The sequence below is a fragment of the Pomacea canaliculata genome, linkage group LG6 (assembly GCF_003073045.1).
Source record: "Pomacea canaliculata isolate SZHN2017 linkage group LG6, ASM307304v1, whole genome shotgun sequence".
In the NCBI taxonomy this organism is placed as follows: Eukaryota; Metazoa; Mollusca; class Gastropoda; order Architaenioglossa; family Ampullariidae; genus Pomacea; species Pomacea canaliculata.
Genome location: NC_037595.1, coordinates 13,057,268 through 13,076,565, shown reverse-complemented (window position 1 = coordinate 13,076,565; position 19,298 = coordinate 13,057,268). Strand labels below are relative to the sequence as shown.

The 19,298-nt window shown below is 37.0% G+C and overlaps 1 protein-coding gene across 3 annotated transcripts; it reads right to left on the bottom strand.

Moving 5' to 3' along the window:
- Nucleotides 1–1,254: 1,254 nt before the first annotated feature.
- LOC112565577 (TGF-beta-activated kinase 1 and MAP3K7-binding protein 3-like) lies at nt 1,255–18,758 on the bottom strand. 3 transcript variants are annotated; one of them, XM_025241097.1, is made up of 8 exons: nt 18,404–18,751; nt 17,148–17,274; nt 14,725–16,276; nt 13,935–14,083; nt 13,230–13,326; nt 12,232–12,333; nt 11,347–11,604; nt 1,255–5,737 (listed from the first exon to the last, which is right to left on the bottom strand). In XM_025241097.1, exons 2-8 carry the CDS (start codon nt 17,241–17,243, stop codon nt 5,730–5,732), a joined length of 2,262 nt encoding a protein of 753 aa, XP_025096882.1. In that variant the 5' UTR covers nt 17,244–17,274; nt 18,404–18,751; the 3' UTR covers nt 1,255–5,729. The 3 variants fall into 3 exon arrangements, with proteins under 3 accessions (XP_025096882.1, XP_025096880.1, XP_025096881.1); XM_025241095.1 differs by lacking the exon at nt 1,255–5,737 and having other exon boundaries at nt 7,083–11,604; nt 18,404–18,754; XM_025241096.1 differs by lacking the exons at nt 1,255–5,737; nt 17,148–17,274 and having other exon boundaries at nt 7,083–11,604; nt 18,404–18,758.
- Nucleotides 18,759–19,298: the final 540 nt, after the last annotated feature.

Below are 19,298 nucleotides of genomic sequence, written 5' to 3'. Positions count from 1 at the left end.
AAACTAGGCTATTTCCCCTAATTCAGCCTATGAAAAGGGAATAAAGTCACAAAGTAAAAGAAAAATAGATAATGAAATTCAAACCAGCAATAGTTCCTATCCCTTGCACGATTGCATTTAAATAACAAAACCCAAAAACCCTGCATAAAACTTAAAAGATGCAACCCTTTAGAGAAATTATAAAATAACCCTGGCATGTATGTTTGCTGTTGGAGTTTCCATGTGTGTCCCACTGAGTGCTTAGCCTAGAAAATACATGGGAGAAAAATAATATTTCAATGTTTTCATATGCCCTGCGCTTTTCACATAAAGTTTAAGAATTTTGATAAAAGAATGGAGTCGGTCAAATAAGCAGATGCTAAATTAACAACCATTAGGTTGTAACAACCCTCGACCCTCCAACTCACTAAAATGCATTATTAAATCATTTTCTAATGTGTGTGTGAAACACTCGTGGATAAACCACAACCTAAAGAAAAAGAGGCAAAAGCATCAGGAGAAATTATCAGAAACTGAAGCCAAGAGGAAGAGTGCCATGACTGAAAAAAAACCAAAAACTATAAAAACTAAAAGTATAAGGGGATATTAAAAATCTGATCATCTAATATTTTAAGTTGTGTGTATTAAAATCCTAAGACCTAAAAATTATTTTACCTTTTTTAGTGCATTTCAAACAAGTTTAAAAAAAAATTCTTTTTAAACTTATTTTTAGGATAAATAGTGGCTAATCCTTTGGTAATGTGTTGAATACTACTGGAGGAAGACTTGTCATTTCACAGCCTTGATTGTACTGAAAAGACCATGTTGTATTATTTTTTTGAGTTAAGTTTAATGAGTAATTGACTTGTGTGGCCTGATTGTAACAAAAGGACACATACTATCAATTTTCTTGAGGTTAACTTTTGGTGGTAGGGAAGGGAGCATAGTTTGGAGTGAAAGGGAGATAAGGTGATGGTGGTCCCTGGATGCCTGTCCTGTCTTCTGTGGAATAGATGAGGCAGCTTCCGAGATGGAGGAAGAGAATTCTCTTGATGATTAGAGTGTATCTGCATGGGGACGACTGAAAACAGCAGACAATACCCACCATGCTCTGCTTTATGATTTTATGTCATGAGGCCTTTTATTGGCTGTTTTCGGTCCAGCTATAAGGGTTACCTTTCAAAGAAACAGGTTCTTTCTTTCTGTTGGCTCTTTGCATTAAGTGGAATAGTTTGACTTTTTTTGTCAGCTGGATTTCAACAAGACAACAAAAACTTAGATTTGGAGAGTTCTTTAAGCCAAAAGGCTACAACGATGAAAGAAACATTTCTGCAAGTTTGTGAAATTCATAATTTCATACACTTTTTCACACAACAGATACCAAGGTGTTTTCTTGCTTCTGCACTCATTAAATTCTATACACCTGGTGAAAAACAAACTTATTTTTTATTACCACTTGCAGGTATGCACCAACACCACATTCATTCACGAGAACCTTGCAGTGCCATCTGTAGATTATATAAATCACAGTTGCCTTTTCAACTGCTACTGATTTCTTTTGTTAACTTAATCCCATCAAGACAGAAGCCATGCTCTTAGAACGAAAATAAAAAGCTCCAATAACATGCAACAGCACACTCAGTCCAAGATGGACAAAAAAATACAGGATACATTTTAAAGTATCCTTTGTTAGTATTCTCTACTTCATACAGCCTAAACAAAATGATGTGATATTTGGTCTCTTGAAAAATGGTTTTAAAAAAATGAGCTTCCTGAAAAGCTACAGTTGCTAAGTGAGAAATCGGCAATCCTGTCTTCTGGAAGTGACAAGAAACTAAGGGAAATGGTGGGTATTGAGAAGACAGGAAAAGAAAAGTTGAATTATCTCATGCACAGACAAGCATTAAACTGCAAGTTTATATGTGCAAACATATCAAACAGTGGACAAGAAAGCCAGATTGAGGATCACAGGGAGATTAGTTGACAATAATGCCCAAAAATATTCAAAGTTCTAATTTCCAGTGCACCTCTGCTGTACACATGAACTTTCAACAGCACATAACACAGACATTCAAAACAAATTGCAAAAGTAATAACATTAAGGTGATGTGCTATGCAGCTTGCACACAAATACTTTAAAACTTTGCCCAACTAGCAAACTTGCAAAACTTTACCCTCTCGGCTGGGACATTGTGAAATGGGGGAGGGAGGGAAAGTGGGAAAAATGGTAAAATGCTTGAGCAGGAGTTCTTGGAGTACTTCAGGTTTTAACAACTCTCGGTGGGTGATGCTGGAAACATGATAGCAGCCTCACCGAAAAACACTGAAACCTGGCAGCTACTTGACTGTTAGCAATATTTAAATACTTTTTTCTCCCAATGTTAACCTCAAATGACTGCTGGTCAGCACATGAACACAAGCAGCTCCAACATTACCTACACTGATAAGCTCTGATTAGATATCCTCTTCTTTGGTGTTTATCAAAATACAAGCCAAAAGGTGTGTTCTATAAGAAATATATATTGTTCTGTTTATTATTACTGGCCAGCAGCAGTATCTTCAAACACCTACAAACCAAAAACTGGACAGTAAATCTTGCTACCACACTAAAAAAAATCCTTTAAATTGAGCCCAAAAAATATACATATAAGCTGTAACAGCTATAAATATATACAAGTATTATTATTTTAGCATCAACATTAACCTAGGCATTAGCAATTTTCCTGAACTCTCATTTAATATGCCTGCAGTTATATCCACCATTGACTATTAGTATACAATCCAATGTGCATTTTTCTAAAATATAAAAAATGTGTTATGTAGGTAATGATTGGTAAAGTCTCATAACAAAATTTTATTATTATATCTTTGACAAGAAGGAAAGCTATTCTTAAGCCAGTTTGTTTGTCCCCTTCCTTCCTGAGAGAGGGCTTAACACTGACGAAAATGAAATGACCAGCATAAACTGGGACAAACCCTCCACATGTCACTGATTATGCCTATGTATTCTCATTAGTTCCAAAAATAGGGGATAGAGGAAGAAGCCTTTTTATGAATCCATGTCTATATACTACTAAGTTTTTTTAAAGTTCAATTGTTTGAATCTATGTGCATTTCAAATAACTTGCAAAATAAAAAATAAATAAATAAAAATCACTTCAAACAGGTACTTGTTGCTTACACAAATCTTCACTGTTAATTGTATTCTGAACTGTATCTATCCACAAATTCACATAAAGTTGTTGCATCTTAAATAATTTTGAGACCTTTTCAAAGCTATCATGTAGAACCCATTACCGATGCGCATTTTCCAGGTTTGTCACACTCTCAAGTTCTGCTGCAACCTAAATGTTTGCTGCGCTGTTTGTTCAAATAAATCGCACGATATATATACCTGGCATTCAGCACATAAAAACTTAGTGATATAACTAACCTCAGATTAAACAGCCATTATTTTTTATATTAACATATTCAAATCTTTAAAAAAAAATATTTGAAAATTGGTTTTACAGCTCTGCATTCTGAGGATACTTCTGCAATTCTTGAACTGGATGTGCATATGTATTATATACGATTGTTTAAAAAAATAGTTAAGTAGATAAGAAGAGCGTTTGATTGTAAAAATATGATTGTACATGCCAACTGTACAAAATAAAATCATCGCTCATTTTGTTGACAGTATCATGTACAGGTGATATTGGCAAGACAGGCTGATCTAAATAGCTCAACAGAGACATGCCTGCAGTATTAGCTCTGTTAGGCACAAACCCAAACTCTATGAAGAGGAAGCAGATATGAATGTGCAAGTAATTTTGTTTTTTTCCTTGTTGAGTAGTATCTGTAGAAAGTTATCATTTTTGCTTGCCACAATGCCCACTTGGACAACCAGCTAAAACCTGTCAAGCAGGTCACTCCACTTTCCCCCTTCCCAGACACCTCTCACAGTCCTTATTAATTGAGATAGACATTCCTGACCAGCAGGGATGATCACAGCGATGTTTTTTTTTTTTTGTTTCTGTTGTTTCTAAGGGTATTATTAGCCATGGTGGAAAGTACAATTATCAGTCACAGCCAAATTATCAGCTTCCTAGCCGTAGCCTTCTTGCACTCCTCTGCCACTACTTCTTCCTCTTCTACAAATGGGAGAACGTCAAGTAAGGTTCATGCTTTCAACTTTTCAACACAGAGTACTAAAATATAGACAGAAGTGCTATACAGGATTTTTTGGAACAAAACCACATTAATATACCATTATTATATGAGCCATTCAAATCATCATTGTTCGTTCCGTCCTTTAAAGGAAAAAGTGAAATAGACAATTGGGCTTCAAATGATAGAAACTGATGTTCTAAACTGTTTCTGTTAAAAGTTTTTCTTTAAAAATTGTACCTAAAATGCAGCTGATTCTCAGAGGCAACCAAGCCACCATACTCATTTCTGGGAGAAAAACAATGCTGTAGGAGGAGGTACTATATAACAAAAAAGACACCCTTTGTCGTGCAAGTCTTCTCCACTTCACTCAGCAAATCCCCACATTGGTTGGGTTCCAAATTATATGGAGGATTCATAATGTTACCATTTGACAATTCTACTCTATTGCCAGATTGGATAAATACCGCCATTAAACAAAACATGACAGTCTCCTTGTACTGTCCCAGAGCTGTTTTACAAGAGATTGTAAGAAAACAATTGTTTGCAACTTCAAAATTTGAGTTGTAATGGTTATCTGTATTATGTTGCTATTTCACTTGATATATCTTTTAAAACAGCCTTATAGTAGCACACTCCAGACCCCAATGAACTGTTATTTAGTTCTAGGTCTAGGCACATGCAGACTAGGCCATGACACTAGCTCCTTATTAGCAGGGTCTTGAGGAAGTGAGCAGGCAAAGGAAGAAAAAGTAACTAAAGACAGGAGAAGGAACCCATTTCTTCAAAAGGAAGGGCTGGAGTGAATGAGCACTCCTGTCAAAAGTGGGATGCTATAATCTTTACTAGCTTGCTTAGAGCTGGACACGCCTTCAGTTTCCTCCAAAGCTTGTAATACAAATGTAAAAATGACCATCTATTTAACTGTTAAGTTTTTCCACATTCATCAATGTACCTCCATTACAGTCCAGAAAGTAAGGGATTATGCAAATTGTTACATGTTCAGTTCATCAAATAAAAATCCAAGATGCACTGCAGGCCCAATTTCTCGTGACATGGTTTAACTTTCTGCAATTATAGCAATAAAACATATCCCCCCCACTCACACACACACACACAAATTACCAAATTGTATACAGCTGCTAGTGCAGTAATTCATAAAAGCATTTTCTTGTTAATATTGCATATGCACATATGTGCATCCTATCCCTCTGACCCAAACACTCTAGTTTTCATACAAGGGTACATTTGCACGTCAGGCACACATTGTAAACAAAAAAATGCATCTGATGGTGCATATTCCCAAATTCACAAGTGCACTTCCTGCACTGATGCAAAAATAGATTATTTTGTGAGATGATTACAGCATTCAGCGAACAAAGGGATAAACCCATTCAGCATATCTATTCTACTGGAAAACAAAAAGCAACACCAATGGAAATTGTTCATGCACAAGTGTCTCCACTGATGGTGGATGAAAGACGATGAAGTGATGGCGGGGCAAGGGACCAACAGCAACTGGCATCAAATGAAGATGGCGACAATTAATCCTGGGGTGTAAACCATGGCAGCACACTGCCAAAACCAACCCCAGCAAACTCTCATGATCCTGGGGAAAAAAAAAACAAAAAAAGAACATAAACAAATGAAAATGGTACCAAACTTAACAGTGATTCTAGCAAGGGAAGCAGAAGAATAGTCAGGTGAAATGGGTCGCACAGGCACCATAAGTAGTAGGTACCTTCATTCCCTCCCTTTTCATACATACTGTCATATGTGTGTCACAATTCATTCAGTCACATGCACAGGATGAATAATAGGTGCTCAAGTCAAAGGAGGTAAAATCAGCACAACAACAAAAGCAAAGAAAGAGTAATAGAAAATGCTGATATACAATGGTGCAGCTGATATATCCCAGGTCCTTATTCTTTCGATCTAATGCTTAGAAGTTAGAAGCATGAAAGTGCAAAAAATATATATATAAATACAGTCTGGTTGATGGATACTACTGTTTACAGCACTGTAACTTTCTGCTCTATCAACATATGTTAAGACACATGTAATATCTGTGTTCTTTTCTTATATCTCACTTTGCGTAGCAAACTGCAGCTTAGATCATGCCTAGAACCATATATCTTTAGTAGAATTCTTATTTTCTATTGAACTTTTAGGGAAAAACTCTCAAACATGTTTCAGCCAGTTGCTACTTTGTTTGAATATGGCCATAACGCAGGTCTAAGACTTACCTAATTAATCATATATTCATCATAAGTGTGTGCACCCAGGAATGTGCAGTCGATGATTGATCACATGCATTTGCTAAATCACACTGGCAGCTAGCCTCTAGAGTCCTCACAAATGAAGTTTACCTTATATCATGCATCCCCCACATCCCCCAACATTCCATGCTTATTGCGAATATACAAAAGTTAGCACAAAAATACATGCAAACAATCTAAAATCTTAAATGCACACCTTTATGAGTAAGCTCATGTCTTTATATATATAGACATGCCAATTGGGATTATGTATTCTGTAACATTTTGGCCATTGAAAAATCAATATCTGGAGTACAAGCAAGCAATACTGCTTCAACAAGTGCTTTTACATTTTTTAGGGAACCTAGTGTTGTTGAGTTAAAGAAATGGCCAAATGAAAGAGGGAAAAAACAGTTGGTGATGGTGGGCGGTGGCAGCCAAGGGGGGGAAAAGGCATGGCAGCAATTTTTCTTAATGCCAGATAAAAAATTAGAAAAAAAAACACTAATGATGACCAAGCCTTCTGAATCCAACACATACACACACAACACAACCTGCAAACAGCCATTTACAAATTTCATCTGATCTCTGTAATTAGCTATGTTTTTATGCAACATTTTCACTGTATAATGGCAAATAATGCAGAGTGAAGGCACTCACAACAGGTGACAGAAAAGGTAAAACCCCAAGCCAAAACATTATTTGAAGTTCCTTCAGATTTTATTGAGAAATTAATCACATACTTTCAGTAATCATGTGCAACAGCAGAACATGTCAGTTTATCACGATTGTCAAGGCTACTGACGGGTCCTGACAGCCTAAACCTCTATCTACTGGATCTTACCAAAGAAGTTAAAAAAATTTACATTGAAATCACAGAATCAAGTGGAGAAAAAGCTCCTAAGATTTCAAGTCCTATTTGTCTTTCAACCTCAATCCTTACTAACGATACTGATATATTTTCTATTTTGCCCCCACACTTCACCACCATTCTGACCAATATAAACTGGCGAATAAGGTTTCTTCTTAACCCTTCCTGTATTTCATATTTTTACCCAAAGACAAGATAACCAAGATGTCTCAGCAAGGGAAAGGTAAGGCCATCTTGATTTCGCAACCCTTACAAGTTCCAGCTGTAACTTACTGGTTCAATTACTTCAAAGTTAAAATGTTCACCATATAAAATCAAGTATGTCATTAAAATTATATGAACATCATATATTTTTCTCTTTTCTTGTTAATGCTGTTATTAAAAGCATTACTTAACAGTACAGTTCAGCTGATTATTTATAGTCCAACAACCACATTTATTCAGTGGTTGAACAAGAAACTCTGAACTATAAATAATTAAAACTTAAGCCTTGGTCTCAGCCTTAAATTTTTTTTTTCCAGTCTAAAAGTAATAAAGGAAAAAAATAAGACAACAGTTGATCTTCATTGCCCCACAAGTCTAGACTGTGCATTCTGTTACCATTAAGTCTATAGGATTTAATATTATCTTTACAAAATAAATAATGTATGTTGCACTAAGATGATGTATCATCTGAACGTTGTATGGGAAGAAAATCATGACTTTTATGTAATTACTTATACAGTAAAATCCACTTCTAAAGACTTTTTGTAGTATAACTACTCCTTAGATACAAGCCAGAATTTTTTCACTGAAGTATTTCGCTACATAAGCATTATCTCTATTATACCTATCTCTCCAATGTGACTTACAACCTACAGCTGTGCTTTATTATGACTTTTTTTTGTGTGCAAAAGTCACGTGATCATAAAAATTACACACATTTCAAAATGTTTTAATACTGTTTATGTCCTGTAATATGACCTTCTATGGAAAGAACATAAAATAAACTGAGTACATATAGAATGAGAAAGCTTGTTCATTGGGTGACTGGTTATTTTGACCCAAAACCACACTGACCACATGCCTTAGCCAAATCAACTATGACCATTTCTGCCCACTCAGGACTACATCATCCCATCAAGGCATTCAGTCAGTTGTCCCTTGACCAGCACCTGTCTTTTGGGGAGCACATGGATAGACACGGAAACTGACAGGGCCGCCACTCTTGCCTATTTTGGGCGATAGTGAGCAGGTCCTGTACAAGACGACCAGTCTAGTCTTTTATGTTTGTTAGCCAGTTCTTTCTCTGGCCACCACAGTGCCGACTACCCTCCAAAATGCCTTGAAGGGTAGTCTTCAATAAGGTGTCATGCTGGGTCACATGGCCATCTTACCTTAGCTGAATATTAAAAGTAGAGGTTCCTGGTGTCCTACAAGCATGCCAATCTTGTTTCGTAATCAAAGCATTACAGTCAGAAGAATTTATTCATTTTAATACTGATGATTGTGATAAAAAAGGTTGCATGTTTATAAAAATAAGATTCCTGTGACCAATTGTTTGTGCTCTATTGTGATTATCAGCAAAAATCATTGTTAAAAAAATACACCTGGTTCATTTTAAAATCAATGTCTACCACCAAACTCATGTATTGATCCTTTGTGCTCACCTGGAGAGTTAATTCTCAATAAATCTTCAATCAAGAAAAACTACAGCAGAATAAGCAAGCATGTAAATGAAAGTGAAAAGGAATTTCTATGATATGGTTGTAAGAGCTTTTTTTTCAACTTGAATTTACGGGTGTTCGAAATCATATTTACTTCTATGAAAGCAGACTGGTCAACTGCCAAGTTAAGACCCCTCTCAGTCACAACCTGATATAGATAAATTTTTGCAAATCTTAATATAAAAAAAAAAAAGTTTGTATAAATGTGACATTTTTTTTAAAAAAGGGAGTGAAGAGGTAGCAGTGAGGATACTGTATTAAATGATCTTAGCGGTAATTACCTGGTGATCTTAGCAGTAATTTGTTTTCGAATAACTGTTCAACAGTCAGACTTTCCACATACTTTCATCTTGGACTTTTTTTTACTCTAAGATGAAAGGGTACATGACTAGAGCATGTTTTCAACAATTATCTTGACCTCAACATGTCTCAAAGATACTGCCTCTTAAAAATGTGATTTGTATAGCCTGCCTGTCCTAAAATCACTTTAAAAAATAACTCTCCAAGTCTTCCCGTCTCGTCTACCACTGGCTTTTCTAAATGGCACTATGTCTGTTGTTTTATGAATCAAGTAAATAGCAAGTTTAGGCTGTAGGCTGACCCACCACTGCTATTATAGCCACAAAAAATATTTCACATATATATCTGGTGCCTGGTAATCTAATTAAACATATGCTTTACCTACTGAGATATGTGAAAGACAAGAGACAGCTCCTATACTTTGAAATGGATCCTGTGATTTTCTATTCATTGCTAACTACAACACTGCAAGTTATGCAAGCAATAAAACTGCATGCCAATAAAGACATTTCTTCTACATTTGTGGCAAAAACAGATCCTTATTACAAGCATTTGAAGATTAAATATTGCAAGACCACATTCAAGGAATTCTTGACAAGAAAACCTGCTTAGTTCACAGTTTTCTCCGGAGTAGATCGTAAGTTACTTGTTCTCAGGATGATGGTTAAAAAGTAATGCTAACTGAAATATATAATCTACTTCTAGCAAAATTATGACAGGTGAGAATGACTGAATTCATAATCAGTAGAACTTTCTTATTTCAGAATCAAAATCCCTGTTTTCTTAGAGGTGAAAACATAGTTCTATAACATCATTAGATATAAAACTTTTACTAAATAGTTGGTTGGGAGTGGTAGAAAGACTATGAAATTTCTCTGGTAAATTCCCACAATTTTAACATTAGGTATATACAGAACTCCTAAGCCACATAAGAAGTTTGTAAAATCAAATTTACAGATCACAAAACATTCTATCAGTAGGTAGTAGTCAGTGATCACTTTCTGAATTATCAGCTCACGCAATATGGGTGTATCAACACAATTTAGCTTTAGAGCTATGAAGATGTTCTCATTCATGGGTGTGAACTGCAATGGAAGGATTACAGACATGTGGTAATTTGCAACCACAATCTATTACCAGCCCACGATTTTGTATGCAGTCTGTGCTTGCATACATCCTGTGGCTAAATAAAAGTGGGAAGCCATATTCTGTTAACTTCAAGTTAATTGATTGAACATAACAACAGTCTGAGACCACAAAACTGGGACAAGGTTATGTTCATTTAAATCACCTAATCTGTCATCAAAAATACATCCTCTTAGAACATAACTTACTGGCCGTGGTCATAGAAAAACATTTGTCATCTACATTCAAACTTTTATAAGATTTTTTTTATTGTCTTACTTTCTTGCGGCATACTATCTTCCAATTCAAACAGCTACTCTGACACTATTTTAGGAAATTCCGTTTGTACACTGCAGCATACCCCAATCTACATCTTCATCCGGAAACGGTAACCTGCCTGCATAAGCACCACAGTATGGTTAAAACTAACAATCTGATCACACTGGTATCAAATGTAAGAAGAAACATGATTATTGGTGTTTCTGTCATTACAGAATTCAACGGAAACGAAAATACCACCTCAGTATCATCAACACAAGGCAGTTAGTTCTACATTATTTCCCAACCACAGGTCAGCAAAAATTACCCCCCAAACCCCCCATCACAACAAAAGTTGCCTCTGCCACATGGTCCGGCCATATCAGATCACTGCAAAGGTACAGTTTTACGGACAATGACAAGGATAAGGAAGAAGATATTCTGCCACGGAAGGGAAATGAAAGAATCAATCCAAAGCCTCTCACCAATAATATTCAAAGGCAGAAGGAAAGGAAGGGTAAAAATAAATGAAAGAGAACACATCACAGCTTATTCATCTTTTGCTGACAGTTCATGTTGTGGCAGTAGCACACCTCCCCACCTGCACCTTTGTGGTGGAGCGGTGTGCTCCCAAGGCGGTGCAGATGTGGCATGCTGACTGAACCCACCATGCCTTCAGGATGGTGCTGGAAGTTCCTACCTGGCATCATTCGTGGCATCTCGCACATCTCACACTTCTTCAATGCTGGGTGATTGCGGAAGGTGCAAGCTGAGCAGTTCCAGCTATCTCCCTCTTCTGAATCTCCAGACCCTGCTGCTGGAGACTGATCCGGGGAAGGCACAGGCACAACTTGGCTAAGATCTTCAGAGTTGATACGGTTTAGAACTGGTGGAGGAGGCCGAGTCAACTGACGAATAGGAGGGGCACGTGGAGGTGGCAATGGAGGAGGGGGTGTTCCTAACAAATTATAACAGCATATAAATATTATTATGTTACAGAAGACATATGCAGTAAGGACATAAACTTTAGTTAAAGTGAGACTACAAATAAGCAGGCATAACATAATCACAGCAAGAAATTGCAAACAGTTCTCTAATCAGCCACTTACATGGATAACAGTAATTTTTTTGGCTTCCCACCAGCTGTCAGCATATGACAACTAGGAAAATTTTTAGGTATGACTAAGAATGATAACCAGCTTGTATACATATGCTATAACATTTTTTACAGTGCTTTTTTTCATCAGATCTTCAACTTCTCATCACATAAAGGTCATTGTACATGCATATAGCAAGTCTAACTGGTAAACATAGATCAGGAATAATCAATAATTTTTATTCTTTAGTTGCCTTACAAATAAAATGTCTTTACAACTGTTTCAAATATGCTATAACATAACATACACAAGTGAAAGACAAGTGATCTGTATAGGGCGGCAGTAAAAAGTATGCACTTATATTTTTTTAAATGCTCTTATTCTCTCAATCTAAGCTTCCACAGTTAAGAATTTTTAAAAAATGTCTTTTCCATCAAGTTATTTTCAAATGTGCAAATACATTTATCTAAAATTTAAATGCAGCTCACGGTTGCGGATAGGTGGTCGCGTGTAGGTGAGGTCATTGGGACCAGTAGGCATATTGTTGAAGAAGTTCTGCTGTTCCATTGGGTCAATGTTGGTAAAAGGAACTGAAACAAATATAATAAACAAACGATATCAGCTAGTAAAAGATTTCATTTTCAGCATCAAGATTTAGTTCCACCGCACGAGATGCTCCTGTCAGGATGTTGAGGCATCGAGTGAACTTCTCTATGGTATTGGTTTCTTTTATTTCTACATTCAAGTATTGGATCTAGTGTTTCCTGGTTCATCAAAATGCTAGTACACTAGCATTCAAATTCTTAAACTGAGGTACAGCTTGAAGAAGACTGCTGTTAGTTTAAGACTGATTTTCATTAATTACTTCTAAGCTTCCAGGCTTTCCTTCCTCTGTTTGGAAGTCCAGCTGATTTTGTCTTTTGATAGAAACAGAAACTAGTCTGTATATGTAACAATACTCTGCTTAATTTCATTATAGTACTATGAAAATAATCCAGAAATTATGTAATGACAGACATCATTAGAGAAGCATAAAAAAATCATAATAATCCCTTAGTAAGAACATCTGATAGAAGTTGTCGAAACTGACTTGAGTTTAAATGATTAGTTTATGCCACAAGCTGGCACACTGAACTTGGTTACTCTAGCTTTTAGCCAAACTGCCACCCATGCTTTGTTTTGACATGCTTTCTTGAAACCTGCTAATTCCACAGGCTCTCAGTTTTCAAGTCTAAATGTGCTTTACACATTCAATATTACTATTTAAACAGTTTTATCTGCATCTGCATTGCTCTGCTTGGCTGACTTAATAACAAGCTTGCTTTTAAGTTTTTTTATGACTGATCATTGAAGGCATGAAGCTAGGCGACTGTATGATTTTTTTTAATGTCTTCTGAATAAATAGTAAGGCAATGGCTTTCCTCTTCTCATCCTAGCATTCAAAATAATATGACTGTCCTGAAAAAAAAAAAAAAAGCAAGCTCACCCTGTCCATTCTTGTACATGTCGATTTCATTTAAATACATTTGAATGTCTGTTTGCAGTCGCCTGTTACTCTCACACAACCCTGCAATGTCATCAGCCTGGGGAAAAAAATGGGAATCATAATAATTTTCATAATCAAGCACAAAGTTTTCTTGTGCAGTGAGTATGCTTGATTTCACTCTCTTTTCTCCTATTTGTAAATATCCTTTTTTTTTAAATTGATACATTTATATTATTAAGCCAATGAGAAAGCTGGAAACATATGTTAGGCATAGCAAGTGGGTATATATCATAGTTTGAGCCCAATTCTAAACATGGTGATATATGCAGGCATATATCTCAAGAATGGCAGAGGGGTATATTCACCCAGATTGAGGGGGTGGAAATAGTATTCTGCACTGAGCTTTACCTAGTTATTAGTTAAAATAAATTGAAGCTCACTAGACTTTTAATAGAATGAATGTGTTTTCTATGACCAAGACAGTTCAACGTTCAGGATAAGGCAAACACTAACACCAATAATACTAAAATCAGAAAACCAAATGATCAAGTATTTAGCCAAGAATGAACATGTACTATCATGTTGTGGACTGTCTGAAAGTCAGTTCAAAACTTATCATTAAAAATATGGATACAGTTGGGACATGCTGAGATATATTGTCCAAGCAAACACTGCTTGCCTCTAAACCAACCAAAAGCTTTTTACCGTAGGAAATGTGGTACGAGCGCTACTTTTTTCAATCTTTGACTTCTCCATTTTGGACACCTCATTCCGAAGACTCTGCAGTATTATTCGCTTTTCTTCTGTTTCCTCTTTCAGTTTCTCCATTCTCTGGTGCTGGTGAACAAGCAGTGCTGCAATACAGCAAGTAAATTCCCATGCAATTTAAAATAAAATGTAATAAGAGTGAACAAAGATTAAAATATTAACCAAACTTCAATAATGTTAAAAATAAATGGACTGGATGCCAAAACAAACATAAAATTATCCTGCCTCAAAAATTGTTATACTTTCATTCAGATTAGCAAAAGTGTGCTGGAAGTGTAGAGTTTTAGATAACTGAAGAAAAAGGAAAACAGGTTACTAACATCCCTTACATGAAAATGCATATAAAACAAAGTAAAGGCATGCTTTTAATCCTTCTCCTTCTATATATTTAGCCTGAGAAATACACAGTTTCCTAAAATTTAAGTAAATACTTCCCCAACCCCTCTGCATCCCTCCATTCTTGAGAAACAAGCTAACATCCCCTTGCCCAGTTTTGAAAAGGATTTCTCTCAGATGAGACTCTCCCTGTTACTTGCAGCCACCTGACCTGGTTGTGTCTCACAAGTGCTTAACAGATCAACATGGAATAGTGTGTTGCTTTACAAGGCTGGCCCATGCAGAGTTTAAATCCAATCTTCAATGTCAGTTTTGCTGAGACACACATTTATATCCCATTACCATTTGTTTTAGTTTTCCTAAAAGTGAAAGTTGCAGTGTTTATACACACCTTGAGAGTATGCTGCTTCCTCCTGCATGCTCCCGGACCGCTGTCGGGGTATGCTGTTGTGATCACGGTCTCTGGCTGAGGACTCGGAGCTGAGACTACTCTGGCTAGAGGCAGGTGAAAGCACTGGCATCATCACCCCCATTCCAACCACACTGCGAGGATGATGCGAAAGTGAAGGCATTGGTGCTTGAGATGTCTGGAACTCGTAGTCAGGCAGGTGGTGGATGCTGCCATGTTCACTCTCCACGCTGTTGGATCGGCTGGTGGAGCTTCCCGTGCTGCGCTGATGCTGCAAGCTAGGTGAGCGTGGCATTCTAGGAGTTGGCATGCCACCAAAAGGAGGGGTAGCCGAGCTGATCACCAACGGTGAAGGAGGAGTATGACTGCTTGGACCCACAGTCCCCTGTCCTAAATGATTTGGAGAGATACTGATCTGGTTCATGTTGTGGGTCACCAAAGAAACAGAGTAGACATTCTGTGGTGCACTTGCAGCTGCAGCATCACTACAAAATCGATTTCCAGCCACACCAGGGCTACCTCCATAGATTCCAAGGTACGAAACTACATTTCCTCTGTCCTGAGGTGTAGATAAAGGGTTATTATGTAAGCCATGGGAAATATTGAGAGGAGGAAATGTTCTTCCCACAGACAAAGAGGAGTGGCCTTGATCTGCCATCTGCAGCTGACCAGCAGACTGGTGATGAACTGGCATGCTAGCAGCTGGAAGGTTGCTTCTGGACTCCTGTACTCCTGACTGCCGTGGGTTTGAGTCTATGTAAATGCTGGAGGAGTGAATTGTCGGCCGCTCTGGCTCTGAAGAAGGTGAAATGTAAGGTGACCCTATAAAGCTAGTGGTAGCTGGACTGGCGGTGGAACCTGAAACAGGATGTGAACACATGCCTCCCCCATCCCCTCTTACAACCATGATGTGGGAGGACGTCATATTAGGGGATATGTTAGGACCAGTTGTGACTGTCCCACCTGAAAATGTGGCTTTGCCCTGCACATTTATTACTTTCACAGGGCGTCTAGACTCTGTTGGACTTCCTACACTGAAAGAACTAGGTCCTACACAGCCAATGTTAGGAATATCTCGAGAGCGTGAACTGGACTCTAAGAACTGCGAAAAGTCTGCATTACTTTGAGGTGGCATCCCTGCCTGGTTTGCAGGATGAATGAGCAGCAAAGGCTGATGCTCAGTCCGGCCTTGCCATCCAGGAGCAGTAGGGTTTGTAAAAGTGCTCTCTGTTCTGGGAGGCACAGAAGGTGCAGGCCCAAAGGTTCTTTGCACAGTACTCACATGTTTAGTTTCATGACGTACAGGCAGTTCTTGGTACCTTGGTGGTGGTGGGGCACCTACTGTACCTGTCACTGAACTACTAAAACTGTTGTTATTGTTTGAAGAAATGCCATCCATGTACGTACTAAGATTTCCACCATAGTCATAGCTAGCTGGATGGCTATTTTGGTCTGTCAGCTGTGAGGATCCATACAGAGATCTCTGACTCTCCTGCTCTAAAGCTTGAATACACTTCTCCGAGTCATTGTTAAACTGAAAAAAAAATTCAGCACTTTAACACATTCACAATTCTAAAAGACTTCTTGATAAAGATGTAATATTACTCTCCTAGACAAAATTCACTAGTCCATTGCCATTCTTGCATGCATGTGCACCATCTCACACTAGCCGCATGCTGGTACTTCCATGCTAACAAAGCAGGAGAAATCCATCATGTTTCAACCAAAGACTGTTTCATTAGCTCACTTTATATTTCACGTTATATAAAAAAAAAAATTGCAATTTTTCAATAAAGCTATTTTAATGTGCTTAAAGAAACTGGAGATGTGCTCACATAAGGCAAAAGCTCAACACGTAAAAGCTGGGAAAGGCTTGCAAATGTGGGAAATACAGAAGCAAACAACTCTATTTAGTATTATATATGTATTTAGCTTCAAATATTCATTTTCTACATAAAGTCTTCTAGCATTCCTAGTACTTATTCACAGGCATGCATCTCTCATCCCTACCCTTCTCTCTTCCTCCAAAGGAAGTGAGTTTGATCTCTTGGTTACTGATATGGCCACTCTTTCCCCACTACTTCTCTCTCTCACATGTCTTCACGCACATACACATTCTCTCTTTTTCTTCTCTCACATTTAACCACACTATGTACCTCTCTTGTGTGTTTAAACTGTTTTTAAAGGCTTTAAATTGTATTAATGAATCGCACTAACATTCTACATTCAAAGCCTCAATTAATGCTCACAATTTTCACAGCATTTTATAAATAGTCAATTGAACTTTAGTCAGTGTTATTCAGCTGTAATGGGTTTTATTTAAATCATTATTAAAACTGTTTGCAAATGATCTTTGCCCACTTAGTTTCCAGCCAAACAATTTTTATCACCAGTTAGGTTCTCACCATTTTCATATACTTCACAAGAGTGGCCTGGGAGATCTCTGGAAACTTGTTCCTCAGTTCAATAAGAAGTTGCAACTCTGGCATTTTCTGAGCCATGTTATAAACACACTGATGTAAACAGCACACACTAGAAGGAAGAACAATTATCAATAAAATATGCGGTGAAAACTCCATGCAGAAAACACAAAAGACAGTTCGAGCTCCAGATGCATTTGCATAGGAAGAAATTTAGCAGCCATGTGCTCTTTTAACTAATATTTTATGCAATTCGCATAGCCATATAAGCGTAAAAGAGGTTGGTCTGGTATGAACATGTATGTGCATTTACAAAAATGTATGACTGAGTGAAACAGTCTTATGTTTATACATATATTTAAATTAGCTATAATAAGGCACAAAACTATAAAATTAAAATGTATGGAATCACAACATTTATATTAAAGAAAGTTACCATTAAAATTTTATAAATATAACTGTTCTGTTTCTTGAGTTCTGCTGAAATACTGAGCAGCATTCCCTTAAATAACAACTAAAACAGGTTGATTTTAAGTCAATGTAAAGCTCAAATGCACACACAATAAATAATACTTGTAAATGTGTTTGTCTACAATGCTTGATAATAAATCAAATATTTATACTCTCCAGCAATTTATAAAAGTAAATGGTGATTCAAAATCAAAATAGTACATATCAAAACATTTGAGTATCTAAATACTGTCTTATACACATTATACTTCCTACAACTTCCTGCTGTTACAAACAATTTGCCTTTACAGCCTCACGTACTTAATCGAACCAATGGGCATGAAATTTAAAAAGTTAACACATAACTATTAACGATGTCACATGAACAGCTTATGGAGAACTGTAAATGCATCTACTATAATGAGACTGCTAAGAAATTATTTTGTAAGTAGTGGTTTTTACAATGGGTGTGCGTGACTTAAACTACGCGTAGCAATTGTAACATTCAATATATAGTTCTCAAAATTTCAGACACGGAACTAGGGTCAAGGGTATGCGGATAATAGTCTTGTAGTAATAAACTATTTCAAGCGATGCAGAAAGGTGCTTAACAGTATTCCTCCAGTAAACTTGAATGTCAAAAAAATGTTCATATCACTGATAACATAAACAAAAGCAAAACCATAAACAGAATCACGTCACGGGACAAATCAAATGTCTTGCGAGTGTCAAGAAATCATTCAAAGCATCTTAATTTTGGTAAGGAACACATTAAATACCATATTACATACCTCTGACTTGCTAATGGATCTGTGCGTATCTCTCATATCCATGATATCTTTATGATCGGCTGTAATAGAACGAAAACATTGTGTGCAATATGCAGGTCTTGTATCACCTGAACGCGATATTTTCCTCTCCTCCAAATCTCAACAAATATGGCGTTGTGCGCAGGTGCAGAACTCTATTTCCGGTATATCGTCCCAACTTCATCAAAAGTTGACAGGTGTTCTGTTTGCGTAATTAGCTTTTTATTACCATAATGTCAAAGTTAAAGTTACATTATGTAAAAAAAAAATTTAAACACTAATAAAGATTTTCAAACGGATGATTATTTCGGGGGAACAGTAGCTCTTTCCCTTGCCTTCTCCGGAAACAGCTATCTGCCCATGCGTCGTGGTCACAACAAGCTGCGTGACACGCTGAGCCAGTGAATATGATGGTCAAGGACAGTTTCATAACGAGTTGGGGGTTTTCCCAGATTTATAGGATTTAATGTTGTTTTGTTATGCAACAGTCTTTGACGCTAGACGTTCATTGCCCTTGGGTGGGTTTAAATGGTAATTGATATCGAAAGGAAAGCGTTGGAACTCATTTTACTTATCTGCTCTATCCACATCATACTGAACTACTACTAACAGATACGACTCGCATCAGATAGTACGTGAAACTATTAAAGAGCAACGAAAATGAAGATGAAGAATCTGTTTCAGCGTTTTGTTAATTTTGAAAAGTAAGAAACGATGTCTATATGCACTTATCAGTAGTGTACTAGGTTACTTGCGAATAGGAGCTAGGAGAGACACGGGTTTGTTCACGGTTCACATCGTAAAGAATACAGTTTATAACAGTATTCTCTTTATGATAATGTAATGATTTTAATACTGATGAATATAGTGTTCACTT

Coding starts and splice junctions, on each gene's coding strand:
- LOC112565577 (XM_025241095.1), bottom strand. CDS start 17,243: ATGGCTCAGAAAATGCCAGAGTTGCAACTTCTTATTGAACTGAGGAAC. Junction 14,084..14,724: donor GGAAGCAGCATACTCTCAAG/GTGTGTATAAAC, acceptor GCTGTATTGCAG/CACTGCTTGTTCACCAGCAC. Junction 11,605..12,231: donor GCGACCACCTATCCGCAACC/GTGAGCTGCATT, acceptor ATAATTTGTTAG/GAACACCCCCTCCTCCATTG.